The sequence below is a fragment of the Oncorhynchus clarkii genome, chromosome 19 (genome assembly GCF_045791955.1).
Source record: "Oncorhynchus clarkii lewisi isolate Uvic-CL-2024 chromosome 19, UVic_Ocla_1.0, whole genome shotgun sequence".
NCBI classification, from domain to species: domain Eukaryota; kingdom Metazoa; phylum Chordata; class Actinopteri; order Salmoniformes; family Salmonidae; genus Oncorhynchus; species Oncorhynchus clarkii.
In genome coordinates, this window is record NC_092165.1 from 30,868,374 (window position 1) to 30,884,147 (window position 15,774).

General features: G+C 43.5%; 2 protein-coding genes across 3 annotated transcripts in view; one reads left to right on the forward strand and one right to left on the reverse strand.

Moving 5' to 3' along the window:
* LOC139375023 (actin-histidine N-methyltransferase-like) overlaps window positions 1-4,886 on the reverse strand; it is a 61,293-nt gene extending 56,407 nt beyond the window's left edge. Inside the window, exon 1 of the mRNA XM_071116388.1 lies at window positions 4,634-4,886. The gene's annotated coding sequence lies outside the window, so the exon portion shown is untranslated. The remainder of the gene's footprint in view (window positions 1-4,633) is intronic.
* A 289-nt stretch (window positions 4,887-5,175) lies between these two features.
* On the forward strand, window positions 5,176-11,689 carry LOC139374206 (cyclin-K-like). 2 transcript variants are annotated; one of them, XM_071115225.1, is made up of 10 exons: window positions 5,176-5,620; window positions 5,878-5,959; window positions 6,219-6,350; window positions 6,607-6,712; window positions 7,129-7,186; window positions 7,426-7,595; window positions 8,395-8,618; window positions 8,746-8,779; window positions 8,924-8,995; window positions 9,818-11,689. In XM_071115225.1, exons 1-10 carry the CDS (start codon window positions 5,424-5,426, stop codon window positions 10,417-10,419), a joined length of 1,677 nt encoding a protein of 558 aa, XP_070971326.1. In that variant the 5' UTR covers window positions 5,176-5,423; the 3' UTR covers window positions 10,420-11,689. The 2 variants fall into 2 exon arrangements, with proteins under 2 accessions (XP_070971326.1, XP_070971325.1); XM_071115224.1 differs by having other exon boundaries at window positions 5,284-5,620; window positions 7,102-7,186.
* The last annotated feature ends 4,085 nt before the right edge of the window (window positions 11,690-15,774 follow it).

The following is a 15,774-nucleotide window of genomic DNA, read 5'->3' on the forward strand; positions in this document are numbered from 1 at the left end:
ACCTTGTCTCTAGAAACATCATTGAAACCAGGTGATGTCATCGCATGTGTGGGTGTTGAAACTGGAAGGTTTGGATAAGGTATAATGAGCAGGGCTAGAGGCTCTACAGTGAAATAAGCCAATAAACACTAACCAGAACAGCAATGGACAAGGCATACTGACATTAAGGAGAGGCATTCTTAGCCGAGTGATCATAAGGGTGAGTAGTCAGGTTGGTTGGGGTCACGGCGATTCATGAGCACAAACAAAAGTTAAGTTTGTAATGTAATGACCACTGAAGGCCGTGAGAGACTGCAGAATCTAAACTGGGCCAATCAATACCTTTAACAGAGGGAGTTGATGTTTAAGCTCCAAGGCATAGTGGGCACATTTCACATGGAAATCAAATGCGTGTAAAAAAAGCGACAGGATATTTGTGTTAATATTGCCTCAATATCAATCCCACATTTCCTCCCTCTACTCTTGGCAGTTTGGAGGTGCACCAGGTTGGCATATCACATACAGTAGCTTTCTCCAAGCGAAAAAGCTCCAATTTATACAAAGTTAGCTGAAGCCTAATTACACTACAAACCAATTTTTTTCAACTGCTTTAACACCAACTGAGAGGACAATGTTTCACCACAACAGACTATTACGATATTAGCCTAATATTCTGTAGGCCTACTGGTTGTCTTTCTGCAGGTCAACACAAGCCTTTCCTGAGAAAACTATGAATAATCACACTAGTCTGTTGTGTCATTCCGAGTATGGGTCTTCATATACTGATGGGTACTGGTAGTTCTTGGCTGATAGCCTAGTCCACACTTCAATGAGGACAAGGTTATGCAATGCTTCCACCTGCCTGTTATAAGAATAATCTAGATTCTATTGGCCTAACCAATATCCGAGTGGGAGCATCCTAGAATGCTCTACTCACTTTTCAGTCTAGTAGTGAGAGAGACTGGTACAGTATCTATGTAAAATAAAACAGGCAAAGGCATTGCCATGGTAACCTGCGGCTCTGCCAGATGAACACAACAACCTCAAGCAGTCGGCAGAAACAAACATGGCGTCATACAGGGAGAGGAACTACAGTACAATGCCTGAGGTTTAATGTGATGTCCTCTACTGACAACACCGTAGCAGTAAAACTTTTCATTACATCAACAGTGCACTACTTTTGCACAGAGCCCAGGGTTCTGGACAAAAGTAGTGCACTGTAAAGTTCAAAGGGTGGCATTTGGGATGCAGATATTACCTCTCCAGCAAGAAACAACCAGGAGAATGAACCTTAATCTGCTGTCAAATTAAACATCACCAAGGTAGCTTTTTTTCTGTAACAATACAGTGTTAGGCTGCTATGTGTTTCACACCGGCATAGTGATGGCTTTAAACAGCTCGCCAGGGCGGTGTAGTGTCAACAATGCAGTTAGTATTATATATCTGGACCTTAGACTATTTGCACCAGCCATTTTAGGAGTCATGTTTATCCACTCTGCAGCTGCCTCGCTCCCTCATGTCCAGCTTTTAATTTCTTCTCTCTCCCCCTCACTCTCTCCTCCCCTCACTCTTTCTTTGTCACCTGCTATTCTTGCAGCTACTGGCAAAAGCCAAAGAAATCAGTGACTCAACCACCGGTTCATGAGTCCAAAGCCATGTTTGGCAGTCAGGTCGAAACTCTGACCATTTTCCAAAAACGCATCCACTCTGAAGGGAAATAAGTGGGCACTGAGTGTGCCTGCCTTTCACAGACAGCAGTACCACTGTATAGCCTACATGTGCCAGTTGAAGTAGGGTTGATGCTGCCACACCCTTTAGGCTAATTCCAGCTAATATTGGGGAGGGAGGAAAAATAAGAGCGAGAGTGTGGGACGGCTACTTGATGAGGCCTTCAGCTACAGGAAGAGAGCAGTGCTGAGTGCTGCCTGTCACTTTATGGCTGCGTCCCTTCTGGCACCCTATAGTGGGCATGGTGCAATTTGAGACAGACACTATGGCCTAGCCAAGCAGCAGGGTGCAGGGCCAGCCATACAGGGAGGACAACTTCTCACATGGTGTGTGTGACCTCCAGCGGACCTGCCATCTTCCTGTTCCTAAAGCTAAGTTCACGCACACACCATGTGAGAAAACAGAACCAGAATCTGTGCTTAAAAGGAGACGTTGAATATGAACATTCTCCTTTAAAGCACAGGAAGCAGCCACTCAACATGCCATTTCTCAGCTTAATAAATGTCAAAATACGTTAGGCACTTACCAAAGAAAGGCGTTTCGCTAAGCAACTATGGTCATTAGGGCTGTTATGGCCGGTGTGTACTTCCAAGAAAGGTCTAAATAAAAAGTCACATGCAACTGAAAAAGAAAGCCTTGTCTGGAATGAATCTAAGTACTGTTTTTGACCAAGTGCGCATGTGTCAAATCCACTGATTCTGCACCTCCTGTAATATTAGTAATGGAATTAAAACACAGTAAATAAAGAAATACAGTCACTGTAAAAACATACCCTACATTGTCTACTTACATTAAATATTATTGCGTTCAGTGTAGCAGCGGTGAAACAGATTGATATGACATCCATACACTGTTGTAGGTTATAAAATCAATGACCTTTCCTGCTGCTGGATCAGCCAACCAGTAAACGGGTGATTTTATTGGAGGTGCAGAAGAGTTGTATTTGACACATGCATACTTGGTCAAAAACAATACTTAGATTCATTCCAGACAAGGTATTTTTACAATTGCATGTAACTTTTTTGGAAGTACATACAGGCCATAACAGCACAAATGACGATAGTTGCTCAGCAAAACTCCATTCTTTGGTATGTAATGAACGTATTTTGACATTAAGCTTGAAAAGCTGGTCAATGGCAAGTTGAATGGTTGCTTCTTGGGCTTAAAGGAGAGTCGCCATATTAAATGATCCTGTAAACCCAGATTCTAGTTCAGACTCATCTCTACTAGACTGGTCCTGATTTTGTCGGTTGTGGTCAGATTTTAGAACACCGAAACATGTTCACACACATCATTTGACAGAATCTGAGACCTTGACCTAGATTTAACATGTTGAATCTTTCAAATCTGAGTTTAAGTCAAAGGGACAACAGTGGCTGGAAGAATAAAAACAGGGAATCCTTCCAAAAGCATTCAGGGGGTTATGAACTGAGAAACTGGGATTAGAAATAAATAAATGTGAAAAATATGAAAATGTCTGAAGGAATCACTTCTGTGATACAGTTAAAACGTGACTGTTGCGGTCTGGGATTTCAGACAGCTCAGATCCCAGTCAAACAGTAATAGGCTAAACACCAACCCTCTTCTTCCACTCCGATGGACAAAGGCTTTGACCCCCTTTCTGTGGTTTTTGGCCACTAGCATGCCATTGGCATAGTTCACCTGCCCTGGCCCCTGACACTGTTTGAAAGGCTGCCAAGAATCCTCCACCAACACAATCGAGTATGCACCCATAGACAAACCAGAGGCGTATTCATTATGCAGATTGTTGCAAAACATTTCTTAACGGAAGCAAACAGAACATACCTGACTTTGTCCAATCGAAACTCTCGTTTAGTTGCAAAACATTCCGTTTTGCATCTGTTTGGACAACTGATTACACCCCAGACCAAATGAAGCATCAAGGAGCCAAAGTTCCAAACCCTTACCCTACCACAGAAATGGAGGAGTCTTAAAGTGACAGTTCACTCCAAAATCAATGTTTATTGAATGTTTTCGGACCCTCCCCTACGAGATGAATGCAAAAGATAGGCACGGCTACCAAATAAGAACAAGAATTTAGTGAGTGAGTCTCCTATGCATTTTGAATTGAGGCGTGTAGCTGGATCTACAAAACCAATTGTGGGACCTGGACTGGCCTTCACAACAGACCACTTTTGAGGTCCCACAATTGGTTTCGTAGATCCAGCTACACGCCTCAATTTAAAATGCATAGGAGACACACACATGCGGGCATTCTTGAAGACAGCTAGTTACCTACATGTTTTAACTTAAATAACAAACAAAAAATACGACACATTACTAACGTTAACAGTCCAACTCAACTGGTTAGATTGTTCATCTTGTTAGAAGGATTGTGGAGAATATAAAATGGGCTTGGTTTCTTAAATGCTCCCAAGGAAGCTTGTTGCGATAACGTTGGCTCTAAAGTGGCTGACAGGCAGCAGCTGACAGTGAAATAGATTATCACAGTCCCACTGAGCTAGCTAACTGACGTTAGCTTCCCTACTAGGTTCGTCCTGCTGAATCACGCCCATCCAACAAGCAATCTAATTGGACTAGCTATCTGGCTAGGTTAGCTCACAGTCGTGGTTGCAGCGTAGCGGACGAGTCCATTCATTTGCCTCGTCCAATAAACACATCGTGGAATGTGATTAGCAAACGAGTAGGCTCTCACGCTCGTTTACTGTGAACTTTGAAAAGGGAAGCCACCAGTAAAACGTAATCTGGTTTAAATGCTAAATTATAAAAAACACACATTTGAAACACGCTAGCTAGCTTGGCTCGCAAATTCGCAAGCGACGTTCGCACCGCAACGCAATAATGTCAGGTGAAAATGTCAATGGAAAGCAGAATTACTTGTAATATCAAGCAGTTAATTGCATGCAAATAATTGCTAATAATATGTTTGGCGAAACTAAGTTACCGTAAATGGAGTGCAGTAGTTCCTCTCCTGTCAAACTGTGCACAATCCTCTTCCACACGGTAAGGCGAGCGAAACCAAACCTGATGTTGATTTGGGCGAGCTATGCCTGGAACACCGTTTTCTAACTATGTGATTGGAGCGAAAACGTTCTATACCAACATCAACAAAGTTCTATTTCTTGATTTGTATTGGCTGTTGATAGGTGTGCGCTGCTTCATTTGTCTGCCAATTGGTTAAAAATCCAACTGGCTTCGAAAATGCAACGTTTTTAACGGGTTCTTTATACGGATTGGTTGAAATGATCAGGCTTACCGCAATTCCATTGGTCATACGAACAGTCAGTTGGCCACTCGCGAATGGAACGTTTGGCTTCGCAACATAAACACAAAACACACCCCTTCGTGGTTTGTGATTGGAAGTTTACTTTAGGGACTGAAAATTTCCATAAATGGTTACAATTCAGGCGACATGATTTGTTGACAAAGATGGCAATCGACGATCTTGAAACGAACAACGTGTCCGCCCCATTTGATTGTTTCATATTTTGATGAATTAGATATGGCGCGGTACACGTCAATACGAGTGTAGCTATTTTAATTGAATGGATGAAATAATTGTACGATTTCTGCAGCTAGCTGTAACTAGCGAGGTTATTCAAGTGAAAAAGAGATAGCATCGCTGTGCTACATCCCTTTCATCGCTAATTATTGTCTTAGGAAGCTGACAACAGGGTACAGTGTGCAGGGGCTAGTTAGCTAGCGAGGCTTCTACAATTTAGCTAGTATAGTTAATGAAAGAATACAGGGAGAATTCGATCCCTGGAAATCCAGCTGCAAGTCTGGATCACATCAAGCCATGTTGGTACTGGGACAAGAAGGACCTGGCTCACACACCCTCCCAGTCCGAGGGCCTGGACCCGGCCACCGAGGCCCGGTACCGGAGAGAGGGGGCTCGATTCATCTTCGACGTGGGCACGCGCCTGGGACTGTATCCTTCCTTCATTGATTAGCAACGAACACACACCGACTGTGTGCAAATATGCATGATCTGGTGTCTCTTTTGATGGGTTGGTTGTGTTGGCAGCCAGGAGAGTAAACTGGTGCAGCGTCATGGTTCTGTTAGAATAATGCATTGTTTGTTTGTTATTTCACAAGTGCCAGATTATATTCAGATTGATCAATGCAGCATTTTATTATCCACGTCACGGTTACAGTAACTATTCAGTTCCTTAACCCTTTGATCAGACACTATGACACGTTGGCTACAGGGATCATATACTTCCATCGCTTCTACATGTTTCATTCCTTCAAGCAGTTCCCCAGATATGTAAGTATTCACACTGTATCTACAACTCTTGCTTTTGACTAACTCAAGTTTAGATCCCTGTAATATGGATAAGTCGGGTTGATTTGACTGATTTAGCTTTTGACCAGACTTAGCTATGTTAAAGATGGTTTAGACGAGCCTTTTCCAATGGAAGTCGTTGTCACCGGTTGAAAAGGGCTTCCCCTGTTCATCTGTGGCTGTGTTATATCTCCTTGCCTCGGCTGTATATACCCAGTTGACGAATGCTATGTCTCTACAGGTGACTGGGGGTTGCTGTCTATTCCTGGCCGGTAAAGTGGAAGAGACCCCAAAGAAATGTAAAGACATTATCAAGACGGCTCGCAGCCTGCTGAATGACATACAGTTCGCCCAGTTTGGAGATGACCCAAAGGTTAGTGCCTCACTAAAGTGTGTAAACTTTGACAATTGCCTGGATTACAAGACGGTAATACCTGCATCTATGTTGGTACTATAATATGGAAGGAACCCCGTACATTGCATTAAATCTATTCATTTTAAGTTGCTAGTGTAAGGTTTTGTGACCCCTGACCAGGTAGTGAATTATATTTCCCTCCCTGGGAAGGACAGGGTCTGTATCCAAAACACTTCATGGTCACAATATTGTCCATGACTCTGTTCCTGTACAGGAGGAGGTGATGGTGCTGGAGAGGATCCTGCTGCAGACCATTAAATTCGACCTGCAGGTGGAGCACCCATACCAGTTCCTGCTCCGCTATGCCAAGCAGCTCAAAGGTACACGGATGCATATGCTTGATTAGTGTTGCAAAATTCCACTAGCTTTCCTAAGATTCTCATCTTTTCAAGAAATGGAATATTCCAAGATGGGAATAAGGAGGAAATCCGGGAATCCTCCAACCGGGAAATCTGGGCGTTTTGGGAAAGTTTCCAAAATTTGGCAACCCTGATTTATGCTATGATCTATGATGGGCTGGCCTGGTTACCTGTTCACTATGGTAGCTGGAAATGTGCTGCAAAAGACAATGTGAAGGGGGTCGGCCCAATGATGTGAATCAGGCACTACAATTAATCTACAATGATATAATCCTAATCTGATCTAGTCTATTATTACCCTGTCTGAATGAAAACGACCCCTAAACTCATCCACCTCTTTCTGTTCACAGATCTGAAGTATTTCCGATCTGTTTCAGGTGATAAGAACAAAGTCCAGAAGCTAGTTCAGATGGCCTGGACCTTTGTGAATGACAGGTGAGCAGTTACACAAGCCGAACATGGAATGCTTAAATTGGCAGAACCATGGAAGAACAGCGATATCCATGTGTGTATTATAATGCAATCAGTGCTGATCTAGGATCAGGTCCCCCTTCTTATTGATTATGATTTAAAAGGCAAAACTGATCCTTAATCAGAACTCCTACTCTGAGAGGCTTTATTAATATGTGCCCTGTAATTGATGTACACATGCGTCTCTCCTCTCCTCCCCCCAGCTTGTGCACCATGCTGTCCCTACAGTGGGAACCAGAGATCATAGCTGTAGCAGTCATGTACCTGGCCGGCCGGCTGTGTAAGTTTGACATCCAGGAGTGGACGTCCAAGCAGTCTTCACGGCGATGGTGGGAACAGTTTGTCCAGGATGTCCCAGTGGAGCTGCTGGAAGGTGGTACTGGCTGTTCTCTCCTTCTCTATCTCTCTCTCTCTCTCTCTCTCTCGAGCACTTCTCTGGTTTCGTCATTTGTGTAAGGCTGTTTTTAGACCTTAAAGACAAAAGTATGCCTCTTTCAAGGTTCTCTTTCACACCACTTATATTAACACTTCACTTTGTGGGCTGTTTGCTTATTGCAGTGTTATAGAGCCCCACAGTGGAGGAGATATAATACCCATAACTTAGCGGTCAAACAGGGAAATGGTTCCAATCATTTTTCCAAATCAAATTTATTTATAAAGCCCTTCTTACATCAGCTGATATCTCAAAGTGCTGTACATAAACCCAGCCTAAAACCCCAAACAGCAAGCAATGCAGGTGTAGAAACACGGTGGCTAGGAAAAACTCCCTAGAAAGGCCAAAACCTAGGAAGAAACCTAGAGAGGAACCAGGCTATGAGGGGTGGCCAGTCCTCTTCTGGCTGTGCCGGGTGGAGATTATAACAGAACATGGCCAAGATGTTCAAATGTTCATAGATGACCGGCAGGGTCAAATAATAATAATCACAGTGGTTGTCGAGGGTGCAACAGGTCAGCACCTCAGGAGTAAATGTCAGTTGGCTTTTCGTAGCCAATCACATTCCACCATACATTTTTCCCCATAGGGGATTTTAGAAACACTTAAAATAAGGGCTGTGTTTTGTGTTGGCTTACACTGGCGTGATGTTTTGATAACCATACTGTGGTACTCTATTATTTACATCCATACTTATGAAATGCACTTCCCATTAATGACTTCCTGCTCTGCTCCATAGACATCTGCCACCAGATCTTAGACCTGTACTCCCAGGGCAAGCAGCAGATGCCCCAGACCCCCAGCGATAAGACCCCGCCTATCCCCGTCCCCACCCCCACCCCTACCCCTCAGCAGCTGCAGGCCCTCTCCCAGCCCCCGCTCCCCAGCCCCCCTGTCGCGCCACCACTTAGCAAGAAGGTCTCGCCCCAGACCAGCCCTCCTCGCCAGCTCAAACGAGCCCACGTGAGTCTGACACCCAGTTTAAAGGTTCTTGTGAGGGCAGGCACCATGTTATTTTCATGACCACAGGCACTAAATTGAGCTGTTTTCGTTTTTGACACCCATTTCCCTTGTTGATGTCGTTGTTTAGGTATTATCTCCTAAAGAAGAAAGCCAGGCACCTGGTGAGCACAACCTTTTCTCTGGCTGAGACAGTAGATTAATCTATTGGAAGCGTATGGCTGCCAATATTCATTTAAAAAGGATTCATAACAGTAGGTATGTTAGAGTATGACTTATTGCGGTCTCTCCATCTCTCTCTTCTCCAGAGCCAGTGGGCTCTAAGATCCCCAGGCTGGAGCCTCCCATGCCCCCTCTACCCACATCACAACCCCCCTCAGGTGAGTCCCCTACCCTGGTCCGCTCACAAGACGACCACGCTAGTAGCCAGATTCACTAAGCCTCTACACCAGTGCAACAACTTCCGCACCTGTTGGTTTCCAGAGGGAATATCCGTAGATCGAAATGTAAAAGAAAACTCAAGGAAATAAATCCTATCCTGAAGTTTTATGAAGACAGGCCCATGTCCATTAGCCTTATTGTTTTTCCTTCTGCTATTCTCGTATGGGTAATACTTATTGCACCGCTTAAGAATTGATTTGGTGTAAATGCTCCACAGATCTGTCCACTCCACTCCCCACTGTAACGCCTCATGTTGCTGAATAGATTATTGACACATGGCATTCTTGCTAAGTGGTTGAGAAGCCCTCCGGATGCATCCCAAATGGCACCCCATTTCCTACATAGTGCACTACTTTTGACCAGAGCCCTACAGGCCCTTGGTGTAGGGGATTCCCTGTAAGCCTGCAGGTTAAAATCACAAGCATTTAGATAGTTAGGGGATACTTAAGCAATAAGGCTCTAGGGGGTGTGGTTAAATGGCCAATGGTGGTATATGGCCATGGTGGACAGGATATAACCCCATCCTTCTGCTACTCTACTGTATGCCTTGTCTGACCTTTCTACCTAATCTGATAATGACCTTATCAGCTGTTAAACTACTCTGCTTTCGAAACAGCACCGTTCGCTAGACAGCTTTGTTTACGTGGCCCGTCTAGGAAGGGGGGTGTGTTTGTTAGCGGTTAAATGGCGCCTTTGTTAGCGGTTAAGTGGTTTGATTCAGTTGTTTCTCTAAGGGTTCTCTAATTCTCTTCTCCCTGTAGACCGCAAGCCTCCAGCCTCCCACCCCTCCGCCCCTCTCCCAGGAGAGACAGACCCAACTGGGGCAGGAGGCCCAGCGGAGCCCCCTAAAGGACCTCCACCTCCCCCCCACTCAGCCTCCCTCCACCAGCCTCCCCCGCTTCCCCACCGCCCCCCTCCACCACCCCCGTCCAGCTACATCATGGGCATCCCCACCTCCAGCTCCTACATGTCAGGAGAGGGTTTCCAGAGCCTCCAGTCGATGATGAAGACAGAGGGGCCGTCCTACAGCACCATCCCCCCATCCTATGGCCCTCCCCTGGCCTACCACAGCCACGTCTACCCCCCTAACGCCCCGCCGCCTGGTCCTCCACTTTCCGCCTCCTACCCTCCACCCAACCTCCCTCCACCTTCCCCCGCCTACCCCCCGCCGGGGTACAACCACAGCTACCCTCCCCCGCCCCCTCATTGCATGCCCCCCGGACACGGGGAATACCCGCCTGTGATGGGCATCCCTCCCAGCAACTATCCCCCACCCCCTGGAGGACAGGGCCAGGTACCCCCTCCGCTGCCCCCTGGCATGCCCCCCATCGGTGGCATGAGTCAGGGGGCGTGGATGAGGTGATGGGGGTGAAACTGGATGTGCCAAACCAACACTAGTCCTATTACAGCAGACAGGAGTCTCCAGTGTTACTGACAGACAGCTTTAGTGATGGGGAACACAGTTAACGCAAGGCCAGTTGGGGAGACCGGCCTCATGTACTCCCTGTAGTTTTCTGAAGCTGTCATCTTACGGTTGCAAAATTTAAGTACTGTTCTCAGGTCATCCAGAAATCCCGGTTGGAACATTCCTGGAATCGTAAGGAATAACCAGGAAATCTGGACTCCAACCTGGATTTCTGGAAACCCTGGGAATTTGGGGAACGTTACCAGAATTTTGCAACCCTACATCTCCAACAAGCCAAACAGCACAGCCACACCTCATCAAGAACCAACCATTAACTTCCATTGCACAAGTTAGTTAACGTGAAATACATCATGTGGTGTGTTTGTTGTACTATGGCTGTTTTTATATTAGCCTTTTTAGTAACATGTTTGTCATTTTTTTTATATGAAAACTTTTAGGTTAGCTTGCTGTACAAATGTAGAAAAGAATGGTCGGACCAAAAAGGAAAATGGCAGCTCCACTCGAACCATTCCATGGCTTGGATGTACAGTATCTTCCACATGCATTCCTTTCTGTTTGAAACACACTACTAAACCAGTATTATATTCTAATGTCAATGAATAGTCTACCATTGTAGCATTGTGCATGGACTGGAACATAAAGACACACTTGCATGATGCACACACAGGACAAACACACACAAGAAACTCACACACTTTAAATAAACACACCTTTTTACGGGTGTTTGGACGTTTTATGTTTTGTTGTTGAAAAAAAAGTATGTTTAATGCTTGCACATTCTTAGGAAAAAAAAGGTCTGATCTAAAACCTAAAAGGATTATTTAGCTGTCCCCATTGAAGAACTATTTTTGGCTCCAGGTAGAACACTTTTGGGCTCCATGTAGAACCCTTTTCACAGAGAGTTCTACCTGGAACCAAAAGGTTTCTACCTGGAACCAAAAGGGTTCTGCAATGGGGACAGCCATGGAATCCGTTTGAAAACCTTTTTTCTAAGAGTGCAGCACTGCCATAAATTAATGGTTTAAAATTACTTTTTTAAATGTTGAAGTTGTCTTTTCATTATACCTTGTGTACTTCCATTGTTACTTAGTTTGTTTGTAATATGTGAAACGTTACTCTAAGCAAAGTTACATGGCATTAAACATTAGTTTTTTTCTAAAGTTGTTCATTTATTTTTTCAATGTGTGACAATAAAAATATACAAAAATAATCCTATTGTACCCTGTTGTGTACATGATTCCTATAGTCTTTCACCCATGCTTCCTGTCGTTAGATGGATTAGCCAGTTGGGGGCATCCTTGTCAAGCCACTTAAATTGAGGCCCAGAATGAACACTTTAGTAAAGGTGTCCTTCCCCCCTTAAATTTGATCAAGGTTGCTTGTTAGCCATCTCTTCTATTTATCAGTGTACTACTTAAGTTGTTGTGGGGGGTATCTGTACTTTACTATTTTTACAAAACTACATTCCTAAAGAAAATAATGTACTTTTTACTCCATACATTTTCCCTGACACCCAAAAGTACTCATTATATTTTGAATGCTTAGCAAACAAAAAATGCCAATTCACACACTTATCAACATCCTTGGTCATCCTTACTGCCTCTGATCTGGCGGACTCACTAAACACGTGCTTTGTTTGTAAATTATGTCTGAGTGTTGGAGAGTGCCCCTGGATATCTATAAAAAAAATTTAAAAAAATAACCTCTGTCTGATTTGCTTAATATAAGGAATTTGAAATTATAATTTTTTGATACTTAAGTATATTTTAGCAATTACATTTACTTTTGATACTTAAGTATATTTAAAACCAAATAATTTTTGGCTTTTACTCAAGTTATACTTTACTGGGTGACTTTCACTTTTAATTGAGTCATTTTCTATTAAGGTATCTTTACGTTTACTCAAGTATGACAATTGGGTACTCACTGCTATGTATGTGTAAGTATGTGTATATACAGTACCAGTCAAAAGTTTGGACACACCTACTTATTCAAGGGTTTTTCTTTATTTTAACTATATTATAGATTGTAGAATAATAGTTAAGACATCAACTCTATGAAATAACACATGGAATCAGGTAGTAACCAAAAAAGTGTTAAACAAATCAAAATAAACCCAGCAAAAAAATAAATGTCCCTTTTTCAGGACCCTGTCTTTCAAAGATAATTCGTAAAAATCCAAATAACTTCACAGATCTTCATTATAAAGGGTTTAAACACTGTTTCCCATGCTTGTTCAATGAAACATAAACAATTAATGAACATGCACCTGTGGAACGGTCATTAAGACAGCTTACAGACGGTATGCAATTAAGGTCAAAGTTATGAACATTTTGGACACTAAAGAGGCCTTTCCACTGACTCTGAAAAACACCAAAAGAAAGATGCCCAGGGTCCCTGCTCGTCTGCGTGAACGTGCCTTAGGCATGCTGCAAGGAGGCACGAGGAGTGCAGATGTGGCCTGGGCAATAAATTGCACTGTCAGCACTGTGAGATGCCTAGGAGAGCGCTACAGGGAGACAGGAAGGACAGCTGATCGTCCTCGCAGTGGCAGACCACGTGTAACAACACCTGTACAGGATCGGAACATCACACCTGCGGGACAAGTACAGGATGGCGACAACAACTGCCCGAGTTACACCAGGAACGCACAATCCCTCCATCAGTGCTCAGACTGTCCACAATAGGCTGAGAGAGGCTGGACTGAGGGCTTGTAGAACTGTTGTAAGGCAGGTCCTCACCAGACATCACCTGCAACAACGTTACCTATGGGAACAAACCCACCGTCGCTGGACCAGACAGGACTGGCAAAAGTGCTCTTCACTGACGAGTCGCGGTTTGGCCTGTACTCTGAAGGGTCCTTCATGGTCTGGGGCGGTGTGTCAAGGCATCATCGGACTGAGCTTGTCGTCATAGCAGGCAATCGCAACGCTGTGCGTTACAGGGAAGACATTCTCCTCCCTCATGTGATACCCTTCCTGCAGGCTCATCCTGACATGACCCTCCAGCATGACAATGCCACCAGCCATACTGCTCATTCTGTGCGTGATTTCCTGCAAGACAGGACTGTCAGTGTTCTGCCATGGCCAGTGAAGAGCCCAGATCTCAATCCCTGGGACCTGTTGGATCAGAGGGTGAGGGCTAGGGCCATTCCCCACAGAAATGTCCGGGAACTTGCAGGTTCCTTGGTGGAAGAGTGGGGTAACATCTCACAGCAAGGTCTGGCCAATCTGTTGCAGTCCATGAGGAGGGGATGCACTGCGGTACTTAATGCAGCTGGTGGCCACACGAGATAGTGACTGATAATTTGATTTTGACCCCCCTTTTGTTCAGGGACACATTATTCCATTTCTGTTAGTCATATGTCTGTGGAACTTGTTCAGTTTATGTATCAGTTGTTGAAATTTGTTATGTTCAAACAAATATTTACACATGTTAAGTTTGCTGAAAATAATCGCAGTTGACAGTGAGAGGACATTTATTTTTTTTTGCGGAGTTTATGTTGGGTAGGTTACTTTCTAAATGTAATCCGTTACTTACTAGTTACCTGTCCAAAATTGTAATCAGTAAAGTAATTTTTGGATTACCCAAAATCAGTAACGTTATCTGATTGCATTCAGTTACTTTTAGATTACTTTCCCCTAAAGATGAATTAGAAGAAGACAAAAATGTGTGTAATTGAGTGACATCTACTGCAGGATAAATCAATGTTAAAGTTGACATAATTGGCCATATATTGATGTAAAATTTTACTTTATGGGTTGGTTATGTAGCCTTCTTCTAACCCATCACATGCTACTACATATAATAAAACGATTAAATTCTATCTTTACATTAAAAAACAAAGTCTATCAGAATTCCAGTCATTCCAATAAATGTTATACCCCTTGATCTTCAAGAATAGGACTTAGAAATATGGTAGTATAGATTAGCCAAATTGTTTTACCTGAGCATAACCCCAAAACTAAGAACTTATTAGCCAGCCCTACTCTGTTGTTTATGATTTTGTTGTCATGGAGGACTGATTGGGCTCAATGATTTGAGTTGAAAAATAAATGCTGCACTCATGGAATGGCATGCTTTGAGCACTACTGAAAAGTGCTATTTACTTGTGAAAAATTAATGCCATATGCTGCATTTGCTATAGGCCTATTGTTGACCTTTTTGTTGGTGCCACTTTGATACCTTGATGATATGCAGCTGTTTAAAGGGCAAATCCACCGATGAAACAATAACAAAACGATCGCCCCGCCTCTGTTTTGTGAATATATGTGTATGCATATATACATACAGTACCAGTACTGAATGAACACTTTAGTAAAGGCATCCTTCCTCTCTTCCTTAAATTTGAAGGTTGCTTGTTAGCCATCTTTTTATCTTCTGTTTTTATGTGTGTGTGTGTGTGTGTGTGTGTGTGTGTGTGTGTGTGTGTGTGTGTGTGTGTGTGTGTGTGTGTGTGTGTGTGTGTGTGTGTGTACAGTTGAAGTCGGAAGTTTACATACACTTAGGTTGGAGTCATTAAAACTCGTTTTTCAACCACTCCACAAATTTCTTGTTAACAAACTATGGTTTTGGCAAGTCGGTTAGGACATCCACTTTGTGCATGACACAAATAATTTTTCCAACAATTGTTTACTGACAGATTATTTCACTTACAATTGACTGTATCACAATTCCAGTGGGTCAGAAGTTTACATACACTAAGTTGACTGTGCATTTAAACAGCTTGGAAAATTCCAGAAAATTATGTCATGGCTTTAGAAGCTTCTGATAGGCTAATTGACATCATTTGAGTCAATTGGAGGTTTACCTGTGGATGTATTTCAAGGCCTACTTTCAAACTCAGTGCCTCTTTGCTTGACATCATGGGAAAATCAAAATAAAATCAGCCAAGACCTCAGAAATAAAATTGTAGACCTCCACAAGTCTGGTTCATCCTTGGGAGCAATTTCCAAATGCCTGAAGGTACCACGTTCATCTGTACAAACAATAGTACCCAAGTATAAATACCATGGGACCACGCAGCCGTCATACCGCTCAGGAAGGAGACGCGTTCTGTCTCCTAGAGATGAACGTACTTTGGTGCGAAAAGTGCAAATCAATCCCAGAACAGCAAAGGACCTTGTGAAGATGCTGGAGGAAACAGGTGCAAAAGTATCTATATCCACAGTAAAACGAGTCATATATCGATATAACCTGAAAGGCTGCTCAGCAAGGAAGACGCCACTGCTCCAAAACTACCATTAAAAAAAGCCAGACTACGGTTTGCAACTGCACATGGGGACAAAGATC